This window comes from Ambystoma mexicanum, chromosome 7q (assembly GCF_040938575.1).
Source record: "Ambystoma mexicanum isolate Mex_15411 chromosome 7q, UKY_AmexF1_1, whole genome shotgun sequence".
Classification (NCBI taxonomy): domain Eukaryota; kingdom Metazoa; phylum Chordata; class Amphibia; order Caudata; family Ambystomatidae; genus Ambystoma; species Ambystoma mexicanum.
This window is the reverse complement of record NC_090941.1, coordinates 569,039,158-569,065,850: the sequence shown is the minus strand read 5'-3', so window position 1 is coordinate 569,065,850 and position 26,693 is coordinate 569,039,158. Positions and strand designations below refer to the sequence as shown.

General features: G+C 47.2%; 1 protein-coding gene across 1 annotated transcript in view; it reads left to right on the top strand.

The window, feature by feature from the left end:
- The window catches only part of CKAP2 (cytoskeleton associated protein 2), a 342,261-nt gene that overhangs the window by 196,647 nt on the left and 118,921 nt on the right, over positions 1-26,693 (top strand). Inside the window, exon 4 of the mRNA XM_069639818.1 lies at positions 11,734-12,884. Within this exon, the coding sequence (XP_069495919.1) occupies positions 11,734-12,884 (1,151 nt within the window). The remainder of the gene's footprint in view (positions 1-11,733; positions 12,885-26,693) is intronic.

Here is a 26,693-nt window from a genome sequence, read left to right as displayed (position 1 = left end):
CAATCTGCGATTTTGGACTTTGCAGAGAATTGATCTGTGCTGCTTGTTGCACTTGTTACTCTCCTGTATCTGCAGCATTGCCCTAATATCGCCTGAGATGGCCCTTCTGCTTTGCTTTAGTCTTGTACATGTTTGTGTGCGGACCACGGAAACCCAGGTTTTAACCTGCTGGTCCAGAGTCTTTTGCGTCAATCTTGGCACTACCACAGTCCACATACCCCAGTGGTACACTGTAGTGGGTCTCTTGTAGTGGGTCGTACAAGATTTGGGTCACCATCACTCGTGCTTTGGTTCAAATACACTACAATCCTACCCATGCATCCAACACCTCTTCCTGGTCTTCTAGGACAAGGTATGGTCCCCACACATCCCGAGGGAGTATCCAATCTCAGCACGCAGTAACACTGAACCGCTCCACTGTGTGCCTCTGGGTTGCTTGCATCCACCATATTACTCTGGCTCACATGGCATGCATTACTTCTTGCTTGTCTTCACACTTTCAGCAGCCACAAGCACTGCCATGCATCTTCCCCGCTGGAGTGCAAGCTGTTGCTGTGGATGGTCGTGTCTGCTCTTCACTGGGCCTTTCTGCAGCAGGTAGTTCAGCACCTCCCTGATGGCAGGATTGCTTAAAGAGGAGCAGGCAGAGCCTTTAGCGCCACGCACCAGCATCGGGACAACGCAGGCACCGTCCACGCAGGGCTCCTCCACCCGCATCCCTCCTCCCTTTCACCGGCATAAGGGCTACTTCCCAAGCTGCACCAGCCAGCGGGGTCGGTTCCGCCCGTCCAGACGGCCAGTTGCACTTCTGGAACCCAGCACAGCTCGCAGCTCTCCCCCTGCTACAAGTGCTCGAAAGCCTCGCAGCACGAACGCTGTCCCTGGTGCCAGCTTGCTGGGCTGTCCTGAGGCGTCGCACAATCAAGACCGGTCGGGGGAGACACTATTGTCCCCAGCCAAGGACTACGATCGGCCGCATGCTTTTGCCGTGATATGCTACAGACTCTGGCTCATGTTCGCCTCATTAAGGGGGCTGCAGGGCTGCGTTGCAGGCGAGGACCCACGGAACTCGCATAGGAAGTGGCTCCATGCTACTCTGGTCGGCCATGCCCCCCTTTGGCTGTTTCTTAAGTAACCCTTCCTCCTTTTTTCCACATGTGAAGAAAGCCTTCTGCATATGGCCTCTTTAGCCAAGTCTTAGGCCCTTTAGTTTCCCTCTGGGGCAGAGATGGGTGTGCCGCTTGATTGGGTAGCAGGGTGGCAGCCTTAATCTGAGCAGAATGGACATCTTATGACATGCCCATTATGCTTGTATGTCCTGTCCCCTTTGCTCCATCCTTGTAGGTGTCTCCCAACATGGGGACGGTACCGGATCCTTTGACGGTGATAAATGTAGATTCCACTTTAAATTCAGTACAGCGCACAGGGGCACAGCCTTGGGCATGGGAATGTGCTGCCGAGGCTCGGCCCTCAGGTGCCTCATCCCAGTCCCTTCTTCCACACGGTCTGTGTTGGACCTGACAGCCAGCGTGGATTCTTTACGCTTGCCCCCAGTTTAGTTTTTTCAATATTATTTAACTTCGGTGCCTTGCCTCCCCCAGTGCATGTCGGCTGCAGGAGGCTTCACGAGATGTGCCTAATGCGACCAGTCATTCCTGGCCTCGGACCCCAGTGTTTGGGGCCGGACCACCATTGGGACGCATGTTCGGCTTGCAGCGCTCTGTCACATGGCATTGAAGAATTGTTTGGCACAGTGGAGGGAGATCTTCTCCGCCCCATCTTAAGGATTTAATCTCCCGGATCTCTCGTCAAGACAAGGTAGGCCCTCTGTTCAGCATGGCTCTGCAGCGCAGCAACTCCTTCCCCAGGGTTCCCACAGATCGGATTCAGGTTCTGGCAGGCCGAGGCCTCTATAGCTCAGCTCCCAGGCCGAGGAGCCTGGGGGCTCTACCAGGTTGCCCTCCGAGGCGATCAATTTCAGTGCCACCTCCAAGAGTTTGTCCTCGGCTTGCTCCAGCACGGCTACCAGCACAGGTGCCGAGGGCATCCAGCCTACCAGTGTTTGCTCTGAGGCTGTGAGTAAAGGCCCACCGAGGAGACTGCGCCTAACTATTCTCGGAGGTTGATGCTTACGCTTCGGGTGCAGGACCCGGGCTCTAGCCTTCTGTGTCCGAGGATTCTCTTGGCTCAGGTCCTTCGCTCCCTCCCACCCAGGGCGCAGTGCAAGGCATCAAAGTTAGAGAAGCATGTGGAGGAGCCTGCCAGGCCGGTGGCCATCTTGGATCAGTTCCCGCCCATGCTTTCACCCATTGAATGGGTTTTGTGTGTTTGCATGGTACAGGCGTCTTCTCAGGGATTCATCCAGCCTTGCAGCTACACGCCCGAGACGCTAGAGTGCTTCGACCAGTAGCGGAAGTCCAGTGCCTCGTAGGGCCGGGTCCCTAGGGATCCGGTGGCTTGCGAGGACCGCTTCTTTGAGTGCTTCCTCATATATTCCCCTTAGATGAAGGGGCCCCTGAAGGACATTGAGAGGTCATCCTGCAGACTGTGCCTCCCCAGCCTCTGGATACTCCTCCCGTGCCGCCAGCACTACCGGTTCTGGACCAGGCTCTTTAGTGGTCCATACCCCACAACCTCCCAATGCCTCCCCCTCAACAGTTGTTGGATCGGACTTTGATCCCGGTCTCGGGAAGAGGGGCTTTGGGGGTGTGGACTCCGGTTGGCACCTTTTTCACAGGGCCCAGACTCCCCTTGGTCTGTAAAAACAAAAAGGGAGTGGGGGGGCGGGGGTGGAACTGTCGACGATGAAGATCACTCGGCAAGGCTTTTCATGACTGCCTGCAGGGTTCTGGGGGGGACGGGTGGGGTGTCCATCTGCTGCAATATCCCCTCCAGAAGGATGTCTGCAGGTGGCGCAGAGGGTCTGGGGGAAGCCCAGGGCCAACACCCAGATAAACAAGCTGGGTGGGAGGTTCAGAAGGGGAGCCAACACCTGCGCAGAAAACCTTCTTGCAGGACAAAGTTAAAACCCTGTGCTTTTCCCAGCTTCAAGGGGGTTTGGGACCATGATAGACGTCTGAGGTCACCCAGCAACAACAGGAGAAAGCAGCAGAGGACTTTATGGGTTTTTCCACTCCCCGCACCCTCCCATCTGACACCAAGAAGCAGTGACCAGGTCAAGAAACACAGCTCGCCTGTGGGGAGGCCGGTTGGCTCTTTTCCAGGACTCCTGGAAGTGTCTTCATCAACACGTGACTCCTATCCATAGTCTCCACAGGCTTTGGTCTTCCTTTTCTTTGACCTCTGCCATCCTCTCTTCGTCAGATGAGGTCCCTAGCTCTTTTACGAAGGTCCTTTCGTCCTTGGAGATGCAGGCGATGGAACAGGTTCCTCTTTCAGAACGGGGCTCCGGATTTTTGCAGTACCCAAAAACCACCAGGCTGGCCTGCGGGTTATCCTGGACCCGTCTTTTTCTAAATCTGTTTTACTTATGTAACGCTTCAAGATGATTTCTCCCACGCACATAGCCGAGTCTGTGTGCAGGGGACTGGATGTGTTCCCTGGACCTCAAGGTTGCATATCTGCATGTACTCATCTACCAACCGCATCAGAAGTTTCTGCTGTTCAGGATCATGTCCTGCCATTTTCAGTACAAGGTGCTGCCCTGCGCCCTGAACCTGGCCCCTCGTGTCTTCAGAAAGTTGAACGCAGTGGCAGGCTTTCTCTACTTTGAGGGCCATCATCTGTTCCCATACAGATGACTGGCTGGTGAGGGTGGGGTCACCTGAGGATGTGGTGCACTCCTGCCAGAGATTGGCAGATATTCTTAATCAGCTGGGGTTCTCCCGCAACCAGAGGAATTCACAGCTGTGCCCATCTCAGGAGCTGGTCTTCCTAGGGGTGCGTTTGGACACCACGGTTCAGCGGGTGTTCCTTACGGGGCTCCTGTCCCTCCGCAAGGCAGTGGGGCAGTTTCTGGATAGCTAGACCACCATGGTGCTTTCAACATATTCTGGGCTTGATGGCCTGCATGCTCGCCTCAAGATGAGGCACCCCAGCTCCACCTGGCAGCTAATTGGGATCAGGAGGTGGGGTCTCGGACAGGATTCCAATACCACCGCACCTACTGACCGATCTTTGCTGGTGGATGATGGATGGCAATTTCTCAGTGGGAGCCCCCCCCTTACCTGTCCGGAGCCTAACCTGGTGGTGACAAGACTCCTCTTTTGGGCTAGGGGGCTACTCTGGAAGGCTGTGATTATGGCGCGTGGTCCAGGACTGAAGCCCCCCTGCATATCGACCTGCTCAAGCTCAGGGCAGTGGGCCTGGCCCTCGAGGCATTTTTTGCCCCTCATCAGGGACGGTTCTGGTCTGTTCCGGAGAGAGGACTCTACAGCGATGTTTACCTGAACAAGCAGGGTGGCATCCATTCCCTCCGCCCCTCCCTTGTGCCCCCCAAGACCCTCTGCATGGAGGCGGTATCAATCTGGGAATGGGTCCTGACGGAGGGAATTTGGATTTCAGCAGTCCACCTCCTGGGGGACAGAAATGCAGAAGCGGACCAGCTGAGCTATGAGTCGACACCGAAGAGTGGGAATTGCACACTCCTTGTTTCCCCTGTTCAAGCGTTAGGGGTTCAGGGACCTGGATTGTTCCCATCCCCTCTGATTTTTCAAGTGCCCCCAGTTTGCTTCATGGGCGGGAGGGGGGTCTGGGTCTCTGGGAGATGCCTTCCAGATCTTTTGGCACAGCGGCAGGTGCTGTGTTTGCGCCAACCCCTCTACTCCAATGGACCATCCACAAGTTCCTGGCTTCGGTGGGTTGCAGCCTCATCCTTGCCCCCACTGGCCTTCGAGGCCCTGGTTCTCAGATATGCTGCAGTTGTGCTTCCAGGCCTCTGTGCACCTTCAAATCTCAACGTGGGCTTGAGCAGGGCGGGGCACTGGACCATCCAGACCCAGCCAAGCTAGCGCTGGCGGCCTGGTTCCTGACAAGCTGAGGCTTCAGCATGCTCAATTTTCAGATGACATCTGGGACATCATTCAGCAGGCCAGGAGGACCTCGGCTCGGTCCCAGTATAAGAGCAAATGGACTAAGTTCTGCCATTGGGCTTATGACCAGGGTCTGGCTCCTGTCACCTGTACTCTGGATGATGTATTGGCTTTCTCAGCGCACATGGGTCATTCTGGCGTGCAGGTGGATACTTGCCGCACTTATTTGGCGGCCTTTGTGGCTTACAAGAATGCCCCTGCGCATGTTTTCAGCAGCCAATCCAGTGGTTAAGTCCCACCTTAAGGGGTTGTCTAGGCTTTTTCCCCCGGTGCATAGGCTGCACCCAGTCTGGGACCTCAATGTGGTTCTTGCAGCTTTGCAGCGCAAGCCTTTCGAGCCAATGGCCAATGTGGACATCTGTTCGGTGATGCTAAAGACAATTTTACTTTGGCTCTCACCCCTGCGCGCAGGCTTAATGAGCTACAGGTGTTGTCCTTGTGCGAGCCCTTCACTTTTCACAACATCTTGCACACTTGCTTCTTGCCCAAGGTGGTCTCCATTTCATCTGAATCAGGAAATCTGCCTGCCAGTGTTCTTCCCAAACCCTCAGTCGGAGGCAAAGGGGGCCATGCATTCCTTGGAGCTTATCATACGAAATCCTTCAAGAAGTCTGAGGCATCGTTTGCATTTTGGGGGCTACTCCCCTGGCTCTTTTATGTTCAAGGCTTCATCTCCCGATGGATGGTTCAGGCCATTTTGGAGGCATACACAGCCATGGACAAACCTGTTCCTTGGGGGATTCATGCCCTTGTGGTCGGAGCCAAGGCTACGGCCGTCGCATTTCAGAGTCCTGCTTCCTGGGATGTCATCAGTAAGGCAGCTACTTGGGCCACTCCTGCTTTCTGTAAGCACTACTCACTGGACACAACTTCCAGGCGCCATACTTTGGTTACGGTACATAACCAGTATTTCCAAGAGCTGCAAATAAACAAGTGACTATAAACTAAGTTAAATCTTAATTCTACTACTGATGGTATCCCTTAACTCGATATCCGGACATAAATTATCCTATTAGCAAATTTATTGAGAGTTCAAATAAACATAAAAGGTGAAAGAATAAGCAAATAGTTCTATTAGTTTGGTCACGAATCCCATGCAAAACCATTACTGCACCACTGGTAAGCCATTACATGGAAAAACTCTACGGACGAAATCTCCCGGTGGGTTCTTGATGTGAAACGTTCTGCCAATACATCAAGAGGTTTACTTCAAAAAGAAGCCAGATGGATCTACAGAATGGAGACACACACTAAAGGTCTTAATGAGGAACTCAGTCCCCCATTGTAAAAGCCAGTCACACTACTGGTTCAGACTTGCAGGGTATACAAGCCAAACACCATCATTAAGTATGTCTGAGATAGGACATCCACTTCCACTCGTGTATAAACACATTTTGAGGCAGTGCAATTATGTAACTGCTACTGTGCCCAATAGACTCCCTAGGGTCAGTTTCTTTGACTCTGCCAAAGCAATGTCACCTTGCAGAAGGAACAACAAGTCACCCAGCAAGGCCACGTCATACTGTATGCAACCACACAATATACACAATGTCCCATATTAGCACAACACTATGTGCATAGCGCAGCAAATGAATATTACATGTGGAATAATAAGTCAGCCATTGAGGCTCTGTACCAATAAACATATGTTGCATGATTACCAACTATGCATCATGTCCCAAATGAGCTCCAAATATCGTGCACGCCAATAAATGTAGAAACAATTTACTCTACTTCAGGATTTACAAGGAATCCATTAGCTCTGAATTCATGTCTGCACACATTACATATGCGAATGTGGTGTTTGCAGTTTACAATATCCGGGCGACTTGATTTTTTGTTAGGTTTCACATACCTGATCCAAAATGCGCATGTTGCATCAAAGTGAACCATGCAACTTCTCGTGATGTTGCGTGCCTTTTTCATGCAAGACCGTCACTCATGGCTTTGTCTTTCAACTCTTGGGCATTAACCAGCCGAGGTTACACAAGATATACGTGTGACTCCATTACACTCATTCAGCTAAACCTGTCACTAGCAAACAGGTTGCCATGACAACACTCGGTCAGGTGACAGTGCTTGTTACTTCGAATCATTCAAATGAGAACGTCTGGTCTGGACACACAAGAGGCTCATCATACTGAACCAATAGGTGGTCTTCCACATCGGGTAAGCAGGAAGACCAACACTGACTACAAAATTTTGGATAACGCTGCATTGGAAGCAAGAAGCTCTGAAATAAGCCGTCCGCGGCAGCATCAGAGAATTCAAGTAGGTTATTTCTTCCTGTTAGTACTGCTCACGGAATACAGCATCACAAGTTTCTCCATGTGCTAACAAGTTATGCTAGGCATTCCCTGCTGCTTTTGACAAACGCAGCGCGCCTCAAAACTTTCACTTTTAATATTCTGGTAATAATTATCAAGGACCCTTAACAGAACTAACCATCACTAGCTTTAGCTTTGAAGAAGGCAGCAAAGTATGCCTCTTTCCATATCGTACAGATAATACATTTTTAATATTCAATTTGTTATGGCCCTCATCGCCCTCAACCTGCACCTTTGCTTTTTTAGGACGACTAACATAGCACCCAACTGAGTGGGACTATGATTGGCAAATACCAGCTCAAAAACTCCGACCTCTTGTTACTTAGCAGGTAAGAAAAATTAGGGTATAGCCAACCAAGGTCAACCTTATTGCCCAAAGCTAGCCTTTCCAAAATAGTTTTTCTTTATCTTTTTCTTTGTTTTTTGTTTCTGTTTTTTAAAATTAGGATGTACCTTATTTCAAGTGTCGATGGCTGACACCAAGCCAGGACAACCAACCCAGGGGCAATTACCCTCTCGGAAACATCCGATGACTTCATTAAGCTCTCTTGTCACTAGGTGTTTACTTAAATTTCCACGTATTACCTCTCTGCCATCTATACCTTTCAATCAAATACACTATTTAAATTCTTTGTTCATGAATGGCAAAAACGTCTCTTCTTGCACACAGGCGAGAATCACCCGCCCTATGAGGAACGCTGGCCATATCTCGCTGAAGTCTACTTCTAGTCTTGTCCTTTTTATGTCTGCCTTGTTCAGGGGTAAGTCTTATTGAGGACGTGTCAAAATTATGTTCAGTGAGTTTTTTGACTATACAAAGTTACAATGCAAGCCCAGTCCAAATGTTCATGCATATACAACAATGTTTTTTTTTTGTTTTTTAACTTCCTTGGTTTTAATTTCCATGCATTTGTCTGCTTTCCCCTAGGGGTCCTTTTTCGCCCTGAGGAAGGCATTCCACTCCAAGCCCTACAGGTGGCTTGCCGAAACGCTTTAGGATGTTCTAAATTGGAACTTTTCAAAAACATTGTCTAGAACATGCCTAGAAAAATATTTTTTGATTTTGATGCTTTTTCTTATACGTAGGCAGACCTGTAACAATCAATTTGTATATTTTTGATATGTAAAAATGTCTGTTTGTAAATGTGAAATGAATTTCCATGTGCTTGGCAGACCTGTATCAAACTATTAGTTTGTATTTATTTCTTGATGTAAATATTTGATTTTATGTAATGTGAAGCACATGAAATCAGTTCACAGCCTTTACATGCATATCTGTAGAGAATAATACAATATTTTGTTCTACAGACATATTCCCCTTTAATAGAACTACTTGCTTATTCTTTCACCTTTAATGTTCACATTTGGACTCTCAATAAATTTGAGAATAGGGTAATTTATGTCCGGATATCCAGTTAAGGGATACCATCAGTAGTAGAATTAAGATTTAACTTGGTTCATAGTCACTTGTTTGTTTGCAGCTCTTGGAAATACTTATGTACCGTTATTGAACCCCCACCAAAGCTGCACCACAAATGGGGGTAATCCTATCATTGTTTGTTTCATGCTTTGGTTAGGCGGTTCTTAAGAACCTTTTGGCTTCGTCCTAAGATATGAGGCCGGTTATCACAGCTCCACAAGGATGGAGGAAAGGGAGCAGTATGTGTGAGTAATTAAAGTTAATCACTGTAGTGACGAGTACCCATAGTCCCCTTTTCTCTATACATCCTTCCTACCCACCTTCTCTCGATTGTTGCCAAGTGCTAATAAATTCAGTATAGCTAGATATCTAAGCGTCTGATGTGTTAAACGGGGACTGAGGTGAGGCACCGCAGGGCAGGGAGATCCTGAGGCTGCGCACTGTACTCCATTTAATGGGGAAGGTACATTTTTCGCTGCCATCTGGTATCGTCCCCATGTTCGATGACGTCCACAAGGATGGAGGAAAGGGGACTATGGACTGAGTACTCTAGTCACTACAGTGAGTAACTTAATTTTTTTACAATTCTAAAGAGACTAGATTTATATTTCTTATTCGCCTGAAAGCATTTTGTTTGAAACCATTTTGTTAAAGGGAAGTACGTTCATAATTGTTATTGACCCATTCGATCGGACACGTGTTTTGAATCATATTTCGATGAATCTGAAAAATGTTTCCTGTCTTTTTTTTTTTTTTCTTTCTCCTCCTGATTTACACATGCGAAACTCGCACGTTGGAAGCCTCCATCTTGTGAATCTTTTCTGTTGAGCCATCGGCCCAATTTACAGTGCCCTTGTGCCAGTAAATCATAAGACTGCCCCTAAAGGTGACGCCATTCGAAGCTTCCACCCCTTGTCACAACACCAGTGCACGTCTCGTATCTCCCATCCACAAACCAACCACCTGAGACGTGCACTGGTGTTGTGACAAGGGGCGTAAGCGTCTAATGATTGCAACTTTAGGGGTGGTCTTATGATGCCGCAATGGCACTTGAACTTAGATCGATGGATCAACAGATGAGATTAGCACATGATGGCATCTTCCAATGTGTGTTTCGCACGTATAAATGTGAGAAAATCTAAGGTAAGACGCATGGGAAACATTTTTCGGATAGATCGAAATCTGCTCAAAACTACAAGCCCTAATCGACTGGCCAATTTATCTTTTCTAAGCAAACTTTTAAATGCTTGGGAATCCCAAAGAACCTGCAGGAAAATATTCTAGAAGCAACTTAAGTATAAAGCTGTGATGATGAATTAAGATTAGTGCCGTAACCTTTCTTTTACAACTGGCTTTTGTCTACCATGTGTCACTACATTGCTTAGAAAGGTGCAGGACTTGGATAATCTAGAGATGGATTTTATAGTCCAGAAGATGGTGCTTCAAAGGCATACATTCTTTGCTCCTTCCTGTAATACTTTATAGCCAAGATGAGGTAAATTAGCTGTTGCTCCCTTAGATGTTTGCATTTGGTATTCTTTTCTCCACACTTCTGTCTCCTCCTCCTTTCTTAGTGGAACCCTAATTATCTGCTTCAGACAGCAGCCCTCCTCTTCTGCTCTTAACTGCAAAACGTTGCTACGTTGTTAAAGGAACTAGTCTGTGGCCATCTTGGGCTTCCCAAGCTACCTTGACAGTCTTCAAGCTGTTGGCATAATCCACAATAAATATTTATAGTCAAAGGGCCTCTGCTCTTGCCATCGACTCCCTGGCAAACTAATGGAACCACTGAAATGCTTTTTCTCGCCAGCTAGACAAGTTGGCAGCCAGGTGAAATGCTACAAATCGAATTTACCCACCATAGGTGAATACAATACAGAATGTTACTTTACCTGGAGGAATGTTTAAGCCTGTTAACCATGAAAATGTGCTTTTGTCTTGGCACAATCCTTTTTTACCTTGCTCAATCATGTTTAACTCCTGTCTACTAAAACTCAAACGTACAACCTGGTTCAAGCACTTCTAATGGGAATTACCAATTTCAGGCTTGTATCTACTGTGAGCCATCTACTTTGTTTCAAAAGTAAAAGGTTTAAGGAACCATCTTAAAACATTTTTTAGTAACATTTTGTCAGATTGTAATGTCCTGTGGGAGATTTATTTTCCCTTTTCTTTAAATTTTACTCTACCTTGAATCCCCAACTGTATCCACAGGACTTTGTTTGGTTTTCAGACCGGTTTTAGTGACCTGTGGTTGTGCCCATTTTCTTGGCAAGCATGCCTCAATTTTGCATTGGTGGGGTCTTCCATTATTGCATTCTACACTACTGGGTTTGGCATCGATTTAATTTCTTGTAAGATCCATGCTGTCTACCCCAAGGTGGCCTCCTTACATTTTAGCTTTTTGTTTGCATGTCCTTTTTAAAGATGCCCTGTGGACTACTGCTCTAGTGTTTTACAGGCACAACTTGGTGAGTCTTGGCTCCTGCTGAGATGCCCTCTGTTGGTCATGTTCTCCCATCGTTAAAACAAGTGCATGAACGGTCTAATTATCTTAACTGAATACTCCTGTCATCAAATGGAGTAAGTTGCACTTTGTTCCTGTATATGAAAGTGTATCAACCTAGTGATGTTTTTACTTATCTAGACTAACCCGCTGACCTGTCCCAATAGTTGGCTCTATGTGAAATAATATTGATAATATTGGATGTGGAAGGTACCAGTGAGAGCATGGGTGTCGAAAGCACAATGGGACGAAGGACTACCAAATAACTGCAGGGGCACTGCTTCTGACTTGGAAACGGAGTACTTGAGTCAGCTCATTAACCTTTTGAAGTTTACTTTCAAGAGGATGAACGTGTAACTCAAATAGAAGTGTTTATCAAATTGACTGTAATATTGTGTTCTAATTTAGGTTTTATTTTCTTTGCTATAGGAAGACAAGGAAAATGCTGGGCGGAAGCCTGTCCAGGCGATAGTAATGGAACGTACTACACCAGCTGTACTAAAAACAATCCAATCCCCTAACCTGTGTGCAACCTCAGAAATTAACAAAAGTTTTGAGATACTCCGTTTGGAGGAAATGAAGTCTGTGGAGAGCCTTACTGCCTGTGTTTCAATCGGCCGGTCCTTGTTGCTGAAGAGCACTCTTTCAGAAAAACACCCAATGGCGTACAAAGACAATTCAGATGTCCAAGTGGCTAGAAATGTGGTCCCTGGTTCAGTAAAATTGAAATCTAATGTCATCTTGAGTAAGAGACCAGTCAGTGGTGTTTATCGAGGGAAGGTAGTCCAAGCCAAGATCAACTCTTTCCGGAAAGTGTCTGAAAAAGAACCTTCAGAAAACCAAGATCAAGCCATTGTGGTTTCCAGGAAAACTTCTGACCCCCAGCCTTTGAATTCAGCAATCCCTACTGGAAGAAAGACCGTCAAATCCAAGATTAAGTCCAACAACCCTTTAAACAAAGTGAGGTTTACGGTTTCCAAACAGCCGGCAAAGCCCCACGATCCCTGCCCTCTGGGCACTAGAAGGAAAGCTGAACAATCCAGGGTTCATAATGTGGTGGAAGTTAATAATAAAGCTGTGGGTCAGCTAGGGTTCCACAATGGTAAGCCCACTGCAGGACAGTCTTCCAGTACTGTTACTAACAGAACTATTGGCTCGACCAGCATGTCAACCTCTGTCAAGTTCAGAAACCCATCATTTGCACCTTGTGGAACTAAAGTGAGCGCCAACTGTCGACCTGGTTCAATGGACAAACTGAAGCAACCACCCAAAACGGGATCATCCAATGGCAAAACACATTCTTCTGGCTCTTCCATAATTTCCTCTGACCTTCGATGCAAAAGGCCATTTTCCAGTGCTGTAACCTTGAGAAGAAAAACATGTCCAACAGTTAAACCGTTCCCTCACACTGGGCAAACAAGTGCTGTATCTACAGCTAGGAAGTCTCATCTGTCCCATATAGCTCCTGTTGCTTCATCAAACACTGTGTCGGGACCTTCTCGAAAGAAAACAGTTTCTGAAATTCTGACAGCTGTGTCTACTAGATTTGTCCATCCAAAAGAGTTTGCAGAAGAACAAAGGTAATGTTTGCCTTGGATTGCCATAAATGATTTGATTACATCTCAGGTTGGTTTGCAAAGTTGTTAGGACAGATTTGTTTAGCGTTTGACTTTGATGTTCTATAGCTAAAGTCTGAATGTTGGTATAACTTCATTGGACTAATTGAAAAGGTGATGCTGAGATGAAGTAATGCATGAGCTTTCAAAGTCACAAAGAGCTTCAACTGATAGTAAAAAGCAAGAGTAATACGTTTCACCTCAAGGTCTGGCATGTAATGCTGTACTCACATTACAGAATAGCTCTGAATCTGTACTCCAGAACAGTTGGCTTGCGGTCAAATATTTTGCTGCTTAAAAATGCTCGAACAGTCATAGCAAGTCAGTCTTTTGTGGATTTCCAATCTCTTTCGAATGCTTCCTTAAAATAAGACCAGGCCTAGTGTTTTGAAAATTATCACTATTCATTCCGAAAAATGTTTGAGTGCAGCGTTTAAAAAGGAAAGTAAGCTTTTTCATTAATTGTACAGGTAAAATTGTATTTCTGACAACATATGCACCAACATACATTTTCACATCCTGGCTGCTCCTTCAGTAGGCCCAATACTAAATGCAGTGTTTCCAACATACTGTGCAAAAGGCGCATTACGCTGTTATGCATAGTGAGTGGCCCATTTTTAGGTATGGACTAATACGGACCTCTGTTGCGGTAGTCTGTCTTGTTCAGCAGTAGATGAGTATTCTTACGCCCTGTCCTCTCCTCAACTGTTATGGGGACCCACCCTGTGTGATGGTCCAGGAGCTTTTTTCACAGCACTAAATTTGAGCACGGAGTTGACTTGGGTTCAGTTTAGCCTCCAAGTATGCTGGGTCCACCTCCCAGCAAAGTCCTCCATTCCCTTTTTCCACGCAAACGGAATCTGCATGCTGCTGCAGCAACCTTTTTGTTCATAACTTTTTTATCTGGTTTCCTTAATTTTTTAAATACATTTTACTAGTTTGCCAGCTGTCTGCCAGTATTCCTCTACGTTTTGTCTGGGCAAACCTATTTTACCTCCAGCAGGTCATACTCTCCAATTCTCAGCATGTGACCTTCTCTGCCACCCCTTATTATACTGACTGGAGTGAGTAGGCCCCCATCTCTACTGGGATGCATATGTGGCCTGTGACTCTCACACAGAGCACTCAAGATTTCTCTCCGGAGGTGTAAGGAATCTTCAGCGGACCTACGCCAAATCGCTTGTGTTTTTTAAATATTTGTTTTTAAATGTAAAATTTCAGCTATTTGCCATAGTGCTACCAGGGATGGCAGCGGAGGCAAATTCGTCCCAGTGGGGTCTGTGGGTGAGCTTGTGGTGGTGACACCAGTGGTAATAGAGTATGCTCCAGGATCTCCTTCTGGTTCTCGGATGACCCTGCAATTTCTGCACACTGTTGGCAACAGAGTATACAATAAAGGGAGTGGAATGGTGTAGGGAGAGATTGTCTTCAGTCTGTGTTCCTTACTTGTCATGTGTTCCATTAAGAGCAGAGGCTTCAATTCTTTCCTGAATCACGAGAGGGGAGAGCGCCAGACTGATGTATTTGTATTTTATTTATTTGTACAGCGCACCAGGCCCAGGGGCAACGGGGCGCATCACTTAGTTACAACATAGGAAAAACAGACAGCATCATAATTACAAAGTTTACAAGTATAATACAGAATTTACAGGTATAATAATAGCAATGAGAGGACAAGCAGATTATATATACGTGTACAAATTAAGCAGAGAACCCAGAGCTAAATGTCCTGGGCGGCCAGCCAGGTTTTCGTAAGGTGTTTGAATCTCGGGAATGAGGGTTCTGCTCTAAGCTCATTAGGAAGCGTGTTCCAGAGTTTAGCAGACCAGATAGGGAGCTAATTCCACCTGATCTTTGGAGATAGAAACGTGGAACCTCAAGGCAGTTTAAATGAGCCATTCTGCGGGATCTAATGGAGTTGTGGAGGGCAAATCGGTTGGCCAGGTAGCAGGGAGCTTGGTTAAGAAGGCATTTGTGGGTAAGATAGGGAGATACGGTGTGGGACTGAGAGCCAGCGAATATTGCGTCTGGTGTCGAATATGTGTTGGCGCCTGGGAATGTTGAGGGCAGCTCTAATCGCATTGTTTTGGACAATTTGCAACTTGTTTAGGTTGCAGCAATTGGTGCCTAGGTACAGTGCATTACAGTAATCAATCTTGGATAATACAAGAGTTCTAGCCACGGTGACACAATTGGTTGCGGAGAGGAAAGGGTGACAGGCTGTAATAAGCTTGCAGGTATATGCCACTGCGGAAGAGACTGAGTTAGTTTGTCTGGTCAGGGATGGGGTCGAGTCAATGTAGCTCCCTACGATTTTTGTGTCCATGGCGGTTGGGATAATATTCCCATCGATGATGAAGGACTTGAACGCAGGGTCGAGTTTGGTAAGTTTTTGTGGCGTACCAAGAATGAGGAGCTCAGTCTTTTCATCATTAAGACAGTCCGTGTTGAGCCATCCACGCGTGGATGACCTGGTAGATGACATTGAAAGCGAGGGAGTCAGCTGTGTAGTCACCTTAGATAGGGATTAGTATCTGGGTGTCGTCGGTGTAGTTGGTGTAAGTGACACCCGATAGTCCAAGATATCGAAGAGAGGTTTGGTGAACACATTATACAATGTGGGTGAAACACAAGATCCTTGTGGCACGCCACAGAAGACAGGTGCAGGTGGGGCGGCTGCTAGTGGAGAGAACACGCGCATAGATCTATTGTCTAAAAAGGAGCTAATCCAGGTTGTAGCTTTATCGGAGAAGTGTGCAGCTGATTTAAGGTGGTGGCAGAAGATTTCATGATTGACGAGATCAAAAGCCGCCAAAAGGTCCAAGAGGAGTAAAAGAGCAAGTTTGCCTTTGTCTTTTAGATCTTCAATCTGTGTTTTTAAATCTATGAGGGCAATTTCAGTGCCGTGACGTGGCCGGAACCCAGATTGCCTAAGTCCCAAGAGTTTGTTAGCTTCAAGGTAATCTTGAATTTGTAGATATGCTGCACGGTCGAGGATTTTTAGTAAAAACGGGACCGTGGTGATTGGCCTGTAGTTTGTGGGTATACTAGCGTCCAGGGTAGGTTTTTTCAATAGGGGGATGACCCACGCGTCCTTTAGATTGTCAGGTACGATCCCAGAGCTAAAGGAAGAGTTGATGAGCGTAGTAATGAATGGAGCTAGGTCATGAGCTGCTTCCTTGATTATAGCTGCCGGGCAGAGGTCGCCTTGGCAATTTGTTGGTTTAAGGCTGGTGATGATCTTTTCCACTTCGGAAATGGAGAGTGGAGAGAAGCTAAAAGGAGTCAGTGTCTGGGATGGGGTGGTTTAGGGTGGGGATAGGGTCGGGTTGTGGGTTGGATTGTAGGCTTGATTGTTATTGATTTTAATTTGGAGGGTGGCAATCTTGCCGAGGAGAGCCTCTTGGATTTTGGTACACCAAGTGCTATCTTTGATGCAAGTGTCTGGTGCAGTGATAGGGGTTTCAAGTTCTTTTAGGATTCTAAACAATTCTTTGGTGTTGGATTTGGCTTGTTCGATACGTTTATTGTAAGTGTCTTTTTTAGCCTGGAATATGGCTTCCCTGTAGTTAAGGGTGGCCAGGAAGAGGCACGATTTGTTGGCTGCGGACTGGTTGCTTTTCCAATGTGATTCCGCAATTCGTTTTTCTTTGCACAGGCTTCTGACCTGGGGTGTGAACCAAGAGTTCAGGTGGGCTCGAGGTTTGGGTTTTCTCAATTTGGATGGGGCGATGATATCTAAGGCTTTTTGCATAGCGAGGTTAAAGGTGTCAACCATAGCTGTGGGGTCGGAGCATGAGCAAACCTGGTCAATGAGAGCCCGGAGGAGGAGGGGGAGGAGTCTGTCGCAAGTGATGTCACGTTTATTGCGGGTGGCAGTAGCCGGTGTAATGGTAGGAGAGAGGCTGGCAGGTAGGGACTGAATGTTAAATGTAATTGTGGTGGTAATTAAGTTGTGTTAGCGGGAAGGTTGTTTCAGAGCGAAGTATGATGGCATCTTGGACATAAGAGCTTTGAAGGTGATGTAGGTTTGAAGAGGGACAACCAGTGTGGTTCCTTGAGTGCGGGAAATTTGATCTAATTTCTTCAGTCCTGTGATAAGACATGCCAGGTAGCTTTCGGAGGGGCCATAGCAGTGGCGCTAAGAGGACATGCCACTCAACGTGTAGGGAGCACCAGGGCCTAGGTGACTAAGGTGTAGGAATGAAGGGTTTGATTTGGCACAGGAGTGGGAGCTAGTAACCTGCTGTTTGTCGTCTTGGAAATGTGTGCTTTGAAGAGTCCCAATTGGTGAAGCTGAATCACTTTGCACTAGGTGTGAGTTGGGGGAAGTAGCCATTGCGTTCCATGGTAGTTTCGAGGTTCAAGTAGGCATTAGACATCGAGACTTGAATGGTGGAGAGGCTCTGTTTCAATTGGTGATTGTCGTTGCAACAGTTTACCTTCTGGTGTTCTATAGAGATGGGTGTCTCCCCACACTACTTTGTGGTTTTGGGATTGGTACGTGCCCATTTGGACTAGCTGGTATCTGTCGACTATGGCATTGAATGCCATGTGGCAGGACATGTTAGAATTGCTTTATGGTCGATCGTCTAATGCGTCAGAGGTTGTGCAGGACCAGGAGGCATGGGGGGTGGGAGGGGGGGGTCACCCTTGTCTGAGTGCCTTGTTAATGGCCGGGATATGGTGGTCTCAGTGCTACAGTTTGGTCAGAGGTGTTGGCTTGTTGAAGTCTGTTGTGTTGGGAGGATCTTATGGACTAGTTGGAGCGTGTCCATTTTCTTGACAATGCCTATTAAGGGTAGATGAGTGGGGCTGTAGTTTGCTAGGTTATCCAGCTTACTTGTGGGCTTCTTTGGGGGTTGGATCTAGACAGTTTCAATTTCTCGAGGAAGATGCCATGCATAAATGGAACTTGGATAGTATGGAAGTGAGGAGTGAACATCTTTCCTGTGATGTTCTTCAGGATTGAGGCTGGTATACAGGGATCTAAATCTGAATGTACGAGTTGAATGTAGTTCCAGGGTGTCCGGATTTTCCCCTAACCGGGAGATTTTTAAAACCGCATGAATGAGGTATCTGGGCGATCAATATTTAATGGGGGACTTTAAAAAGCTGCTTTTCACATTGTCGGCATAAAAGCTCTGGAATGCCTGAAAGATTATTATTTTGTTGGGGAGCCTAAAGTGTGTAGGGTGTGCTGATCTTCTGAGGAAGAACGCAACAAGAACATTTGCTTGCATTGGGCTCCCCATGTATTCTGGTATTTTCTGGGGCTGGTAGATGGCTGATGTAGTGTTTGAGAGCCTTAATAGTGTCCCTGTTAGAGGCTGCTGCTATGGTTGTTGTGCAGTAATGTTCTTTGGCTTAGCTGAGACTTTTCAAGGTGATGGTGATTTTGTAGCTCTCAAGCTTTTGTTTGCAGATGGCGCATTTACTGTCTGGGTGTTATAGTGTGTACCAGTGTGCAGAATGCCTGCTTTTTTAGTTTTTGTTTAACAGTGCATGGGTGTTGGCAGAGTTTGAGTGCAATTGAGCTAGTGAAGAAGCACATTGATGTAGGATGAAAGACGGAGTGTGGAAGCCAGGATGGTCTTAGAGGGCTTCCTGGGGACGTGAGCCTCCAGTGGCTTTGTTGCTTTCAGTTGCCCTCAATGGGATGGCTTTCCATGCCAGAGCTTGATTGGCATCATGGATTGGGGTTGAAAGCCTGAGATCCAAATGTTGGGGGGACAAAAGACAGAAGATTATTTTTCTGAAATAACCTTCGGTCTTTTCTCCCCCTGAACATTTCCAACTTGTCGCCCCATCCCCCACCCCTACTTACCTTGCGGCCGCTGACTCGCAGTGTCCGTGCGACGCCTGTTACCTTTCACTTTCGTGATAGGTGACTGGCGCCGCAGGGTCCTTTACTTGTTTTATTTTCATTTTTTTGGGAAGGCTGCAGGTGACACCTTGCTCACAATATGCGCCCCGCAGCCCCAGCACCGAATGCATGATCTGGTTGAACTTTTCGGCCATTTGGAATTTTCGAACGGCCGACATTCGGCCAAAACACGCATTCGGTCATTGACAGTCATTTTGGACGCTTCCGGCATCACTGCCTGGTCAGTCATGTTCTATAGTTGGGAGGCACTTGATGTCTGGTGATGAGCCTACCAGGATGAGTGTTGTATTTGGTGTGTAGGATCAGTGATTAGTTCTGTGATGTGGAGTGTGTCCAGTAGGTGGAAGGGTGCTTATGTTTACTTGGTTGCTTTTGTTCTAGACAGATTGAGATGGAATGATTGACAGTTGAAGCATTGAGGTCATGATTTTATCCAGGATGGCTTAATTATTTTCTGGCTGACAGTAGCAGTTGTGGTGTGAGAGCATAGTGGCATTTCGGGAGCTCCATTGATTTGAGTTTTGAAGGATCCAGGAGTGTGTCATGGTGTTTGGGATCTCTGGAGTGCTTTGTGCAGGGGCTCTGGCCGATTCTAGGCCCTAACTGGGCCTAAACGGGTGTTGTGCTGGCTGAAGCACTGGTTTCATTCAACCTTTGCAAGGAACACCTGGCCAAGGGGCACTCTAGTGATGGTTTTTCTAGGGAGGGAGAGCTGCCACACAGTGGGCAAGCACTAATCACAAGAAGAGGGGAGGAAAAAAGGCCAAAATGGGGGCAAACTAGCACAGTGCAGGCTTTGGCTGTCAAGCAGTTTGCCCCAGGTGATCCGGTCTGATTAAAACGGTTACTATGGCAAACCCCAGTTCCCCCTCTTGCAGATTCCAAGGGGTTTTATACCCCCGACTCTTGTCAGCCCACATAGTACCTCCACTGTGGACCCCTTCAGCCTAAACATCCTCACAAACTTTAAGCAAGCGCCAGTTTTTCCACCCTTCCAGTAGCGCATGCAGACTTAAGCTGTGACCAGCTATTTTAAGAGGCTGATCAAGGAGGTTCTGCCAGCATCTTTGCCTCCAGCACCATCTCCCCTCTGAGTGCCAGCTGTGTCTACGGGCAGGCACCGGATCAGGATAGGAGGCAGACTTCTTTGCTTCTGGAGCAAGAGAAAGACATTGCTCCAGTGGACCCCTTAAATACTGTAGTTGGGGGTGCTCCCATTCAAGCAACCTTTCTGTCTGGAGGTGCCTAACTGGATCAGGCGACCCTTGAGGCCGATGTTCCCCCCTCAGCATAATCCTTTCATGATAGTATAGGGTGGGGTGACAGTGGAAGTACGTTGGTGTTTCTGGGACTAAAAGCTTAAGATGGGACTCTTGGAGGTGGGTGTGTGTAGGGGAGGTATTGCCACTGCAGGGTTTTAATTAAAGTCCAAAGTTTCAACCGTTGAGTGGGAGGGGGGGGCACCATTGAATTCTGCAGTATCTCCTGAGAAATGTTAGTACCTGACTCAAGTCATTGGCAAAGCAGGTTGCTTCATTATAGCATATGAGGTTCATTCAAGGGCCACAATGTTCCATATATTCCAGAGCCAGTCTTGGAATGTTGGCACTTCCAGCCATTTCCATCTCTGAGCAATTTACAGCATTGCAGCTAGAACTACGATTATACCGCCTTTTTCGTTGGGGCCTGCTAATGCCTGCGTTGGACTCCCCAGCAGAAGAACCTCTGAAGGCACTACAATGTCAACCCCAAAAACCTGAGCCTGTGCTCTGGCAGCCATTCGAACCTCCCTTCTTACTCACCAGGTAAAGAGGCCAAACTTGTAGATGGCCTGGGGAGTCTATGAAAAACTGAGGAACACCTCAACTAAAACTATCGAGGTGGCGCAACACAAATGACATTTTGCAGTTCTTTGTTTGGGTCTATGACCATCGAAGTGCACAGGTGGTTTATTGGCTTGCAATATATATATATATCAACCGGAAAACCCCTGAAATTCGACAGTCATGGTAAACTAAGCCCCCCAAACCTGCTAACACTAACATCCAGACCATGAAAGATGTCATCTCAAATGTCACTGACGACATCACATGTTTAGCTCCTTTGTTTTCGTTCCCTGTAAAAGTAAAAAGTAAAAAAACTTTGTTAAAGGAATGTTACACTTCACAGTGAAGCCAAACACCACTGCATATTCCCCCATTATGGTAAGCTAAGCAACCATAACTTTCACCATCTATGTGCATTGCTAAGACTAACACCCAGGACATCAAAGATGACATCACAAATATCATTAATGACATCACATGTCTGCCTCACTTATTTTGGTGCATTGAAAAATGTAGGCCTGGTGGTTTAATTCACTGACCATCACAATATGAAAATTGAAAAGGTGCTGTATATCCAAACGTTACCCTTGTCATCTGTTCTGAAAGTACTTTCCTTGGGGTCTGGTCTCAGCTCATGATGCACATGCATGGGGCAATAGCAGGCCTCAAACACACTTTGTATACAGGAAGATAAACTGTGTGATGCTGCTGTTTCTTCCTTACTTCAGTTTTCCTCTGTGCCTCCTTATTTATATGCATTGGGTGTTCATATGTATTTTTTGTAGTAGCACAAGTGTGTATTAAGTCTAGATTTGTGAGCTAGTTATTACATGTTTAACATTACACAATCACCCCCGCCATCTTGCTACCAGCATAATAGAAAGAACCCCTTGTAGGTAGGAACTTTTCAGGAACATTATTTTCACATGTGATGTCATCAGTGATGTCATCAATGATATTTGTGATGTCATCTTTGATGTCCTGGGTGTTAGTCTTTTTTTTTAAAAAAGACGTAAAATGTTTGCGAACAGCGTGCCTGTTCGACCTATCCGCAAGAAATGGAATGTGGGTGCTAAGAAGGCAGTACACCTACCCTAACTAATGTCAAGGAAGATGGATTTGATGGTTGACTGCACATCTGTAGAAGGTGTGCGTACATAAACAAAGGGGCGTCCTAAGGACATTATGCCTCGCCGTACCGCTTGCAAACGAGATGAAACATGTTCGTAGAACACACCAGTTGTCTGGAATGGGTGTAAATGAGCAAAATGGGAGTGTGTGAAGGACAGTATACCCGTCTGTATCGGGCGCAGCCAAAATGGTGCCTTCTGTAGAACAGGGGCGGTGGCCGGCAAGTTCGTAGGCAAACAAAATGGAGTTGTCCTAAGGACACTGGAACTGTCCGTACAGTGAACAGATCATGTGTGCACATGCGCAGTACAACCGTACGTATAGCGAACATCGCGCCAGTCCCTAACTGTCCGTCTCACGTGTGTCGCACTTTGAATTAGTTGGAGAACCCGAACACTGTCCGTAGGACACTTGCACGCATGCGCACCTTGGGTAATCTGCATTTGCTGTCCAGCGGAGTCCCATTTCTGGCGCGGATGTGTTGAGGACGTCATCATGTGACCACACCCACGCTGAGCGTGTGGACTAATTTGCGCAGTTTGTGTGCTTCCACAGCAGTACAAAAGAACTTGTAGACACAAAGCAAAGTATTGTAGAGTGTAAAAATGTAATTTCACATATCCCAGACAATAGCTGACTTGAGGACTTGGTGTGTAAAAATTTTGTACCGCTTCGCAGGGAAGAAGACGGTCACGAGGCACACCCCTCCACCCCTACAAATGCCCACACCCCCGAGTGCATCTTCATTGTCCTTCTAGCTATAGCAGATTGAGGTGTACTGCCTTTACTGCTGTAGTGACCAAAAGGAAACTAATCGGTATGGCTTCCATGGCTGCTGTTGGGTCATTAGCCTCTGCACCACCACCTCCCCAAGGGCCTGCAGAGAGATATACGGGTGAGGATGTAGAGAGCGAGGAAGAAGAGGAGCAAGAGAATGAAGTGGAGGAACTCCGCACTAGGAGCACTCGCCAGGAGTCGTGGGGGTGGCGGTTGTTTTCAGTTTATGGGAACGTACCAAAAGCACGTGCGAACCTGGTGAAGTGTAACCAGTGCGAGGTGCTGCTGAGTCGCGGGAGACTTGGTGTGTACAGCTTTGATACGACAACCATGAAGCGACACCTCACTTCGGTCCACACTGCGGACATTCGCAAGGTGGTGCCATGTGAAGAGAGGAGTCTATTGAGTTCCTCCACACCATCCTCCGTGTCCGATCCTCCCACCACAAGAGACACTCCTGTGGGGGAGCGCCTCCCTCCAGCTGCCTCACAAGCCATTCGCAATGCTGTTGACCCTTACCTTTCAGGGGGAGAGTTTTTGAAGTGCTTTTGAGGCTGCAGTCACAGAGCACCAGAAGATCTGCTCCTTAGCTAAATGAAGCTCATCCTATATCTTTCTCTGTTCACTTGCCCTTTCTTATCCCTGTGGCTGGTGTCCCTTCCTTACCCTCCTTTGGCCTCTTCGCCTAGTGTCGTGTGCTGTGAAGCAATAAACGTGAAAACAACAAAAATTACAGAAAAGGCTCTTTTCAGAGCCGCCTTTCTCAGTTTAACAATAGAACTATGAAATGACGGTCGTAGACCCCCCACGGAGTTGTTGAAAAGTTTGCGGACAGTCGTAGGGGGAAAAAAGGAGTGTGCAAGCGGAGCAAACACCATGAAGTGTACGCTGGGAGTAAGTGGTGGCTCTGAAAAGAGCCTTTCGGTGGTGTTGTGTGGGTCAAAAACTGTGGATTGGAGAAAACGGATTGTCAGATAGGTTAGTGTGATTTCAAAAGAGGTTGCAATGCATTTTGTACATTGCGAAGAAAAATCTGATTTCCAGCATATGTGAGGTGGACTCCATCTCTGCGGAAAATGAAAGCGCTGCGAAACAAAATGTTTTCATTGTGGAAAAGGGACATGCCAACATCTCTTAAAAAGGTACAAACAGCCTTGTTCACATTGCGTCTTGCTTTCTCCATTTGTGGACCAAAAGCAGAAGAACGCAGCCATATTTGTTTTTGCGCAATACGGGAAAAAAGTATTTGCGAATTTGGAAAACTGTCCATGAGCTTCGCAAGTCCTTTCTTCATTACAAAGAAATTCCAGAGACCCAGCCTAAACTGTTTCCTCCACAATGAATGATCAGTATATCTGGAGGACACTCTCTCAGTAAAGTAACAGAGGTTCCAAGTCCAGCCACCTCATGCCACACACGCCATGCCAGTGCACTTCCACATGAGGAAATCTGAGATCTGCAGATAAACTGCAGCTTTCTGCATGCACCTTGAACCAATGTATCCATGAGTCTCCCAAAATCCAGATAATCTCTTTTCGAGCATGGAAAGCCATGGCTGTGTGGTCTTCTGTCGGGGAGAAGACGGTCTTACTAAAGTGTGCCGGTCAGAACACACTACTGAACTTTATGGACCAATCCCTAGCTCCGCTGATTCTCATTTGCATGCGTTTCCACCCCTGAATCCCCGTTGGTGATATGCGCTGGCTGCAAACTACCGCCATGTTCGCAGACATGTATAGGATCAGAGCGTGACGAGGGTACATTAAAGTAATATTACCCCTTTTCCCCTTTAAGGTGGGCTCTGAAAAGAACAGATTTTTTTTTTTTTTGGCCAGATACCGCACAGACATCTGTTATTTTTATTTTTTTTGTACTTCCTTTGCTCCTACAACCATTACAGAACCTTCTCTAAAGCAGTCCTTACGTTTCAAAAGAACATCGCATTTCCCAAAGAAGATAGCGCAACACCATCTGCTTCAAAATAATCTGCATTGCTTGGAGCAATGTTATCGTGGCTGCAGAAAAACATACCAACTCGTAGCAGGAATGCACGCATGCCGCGATTGATACACCTCCCAAGGGTTTGATCCGGACAGAAAACAGAATTGTTGTCCCATTTTACTCTAGGGAGTAAAGCAGAAAAAATGACTTTCGTTGTTGGGAAGATGGTCATGAGTGCTTCAACCAACTGCCAAATCTGCCAACAAAGTACGTGAACACACGTATCCCAAATGGCAAGCACTGTAGTGCAAAATGACCACATGAGTGGTCATTGTACGCATGTCTCTGAAAAAATGCAGAATTGGCATCAGTGTGTGTGCTCCACACGACCTCCACCCCTCTGACATCGAAATGGTGTGCCAAATGCCTACTCTCGGCATAGTGTTGTAAACCATGCACAAAAATGTCTCCAAGCACCAAAACCCTGACCCTCTCCACCTCTGCCATCTTCAGTGTGCGCACCGTCTTTCGACACGAGTAATGTGAACATCTGATTGGCTGATGCCTACAGTCCCCCTTCCATGCAGGATTAGCTGTAGAAATCCGTATGTGACACGCCCTACCTGCGGACAAGCGTTGCCTACGTGCGGCACGTAACTCTTACCCAGTCCTTCCACCCTTTCCACAGCGGTAACAAATCGAGTCCCTCATTGGACACAACTAAGCAGTTGCACAACCATCCACCAATCACATTAAACATCGCTAATTCTAACTCCGTCATCAACATTGCGCACTGCAAAATTACTGTAGCTGATTCTGAATGGAAGTCGCATATCGTTGCAAAGCACCTACTTCACAAGCTACTGTGCAAGTACTGCAAATTTCTACGTACAGCTCCATGCATGCGTACATGCATGAGTATAGAGTACAGGTATGTATGTTTTAATCAGAGAACATGTGCAACCCTTATGATTTAATTTAGACAAAATAATGCCGCTAAATGTGCATAGGCAATGCATACAAATGTTCCCTGTTTTTAAGTGCAGGATGTCCGATTTGTCATTGACAAACCGCACAACTGCTTACTGTCTTCTGCATAACCTGTACATACGTTGCAAGCATGCCTATTTAGGGCAGAACTCAATTGTGTATGTGGAAATGTCGGAGTTACTCAGTTCTCCAGCATGGGGTCTGGCATGGATTCACATGCGCATGAATATTCCCCGTCGTCAGGCTGGGAATCCTCGGTAAAGAAAAAACCAGTATCAGTTTCGTTTCTGATCTGTCTTTCGTAGTAACAACCAATCACTGGTCTCTGCGTCATACTGACCACAGCCAATGACTGCCCTCTACCTAAGCACCGCCTCTGACAGCCATCTTCAGATTTTTACCGCACATTCATGTGTTGGGATCCTCGTGCTATTGCTCTCGAGCGTTAGTGCTATTTTTTCACGTTTTTTTTCTCAAAAACTTCGTTTTTTCGGTCAAAAGAGCCTCAAGCTCCACCGACTCACTATCCGATCAACGGGGACCCGTGTCGGATTCATCTGCGCCCCTCAAGGGTGAAGATTCGTCGAGCTACGCTTTTGGAGGACTCCAGAAGTTTCTCAGGCCCGGTCATGGCCCAGGAGAAGGGAAGCTCGACGCCCGGAAAGCTGTTCAGGGTCTGCCCTGGATGCCAGCTGCAGAACGTCTTCAAGGAGGACGAACACTCCTTTTGTCTCTACTGCCTACATGAGGACAAGACGCACGTGGAGAAGGACTGTGCGTTTTGCGGCAACATGTCGGAGCGGACCATGAAGGACCGCCATCAACGTCTCGCCAACTGGCTAGAAGGGAAGAGCCCGTCCGGCGAGAAGAAGAAGAAGAAGAAATCTGAGCGGTCTTCTAAGTCCTTTGAGGACGCGACGGGGGTCCAACATAAGGCCAAGCACCGCGAGTCCGCTGGCACCGGGAGCGCCGAACGGTCGGGCTCTACGGTCATCAGGCAGGGCGCACCCTCCCCGGCACCATCAACCACGAGCCAATGCTCTGGGTCGGGTAAGAGGAAGGCCGAGCACCCGGCGAAGCTCCTGGAGAGGCCCCGGTCGAGCTCGAAGGCCCCATCGGAGGGGGAGCGAGGCGGTGTCCCCCCCTCAAGGATAAGGCGGTGAGCGCACCTAAGGTGGTGAAGGCCTTAATCCATCCGGCCAAGCCCTCTATTGAAACTGT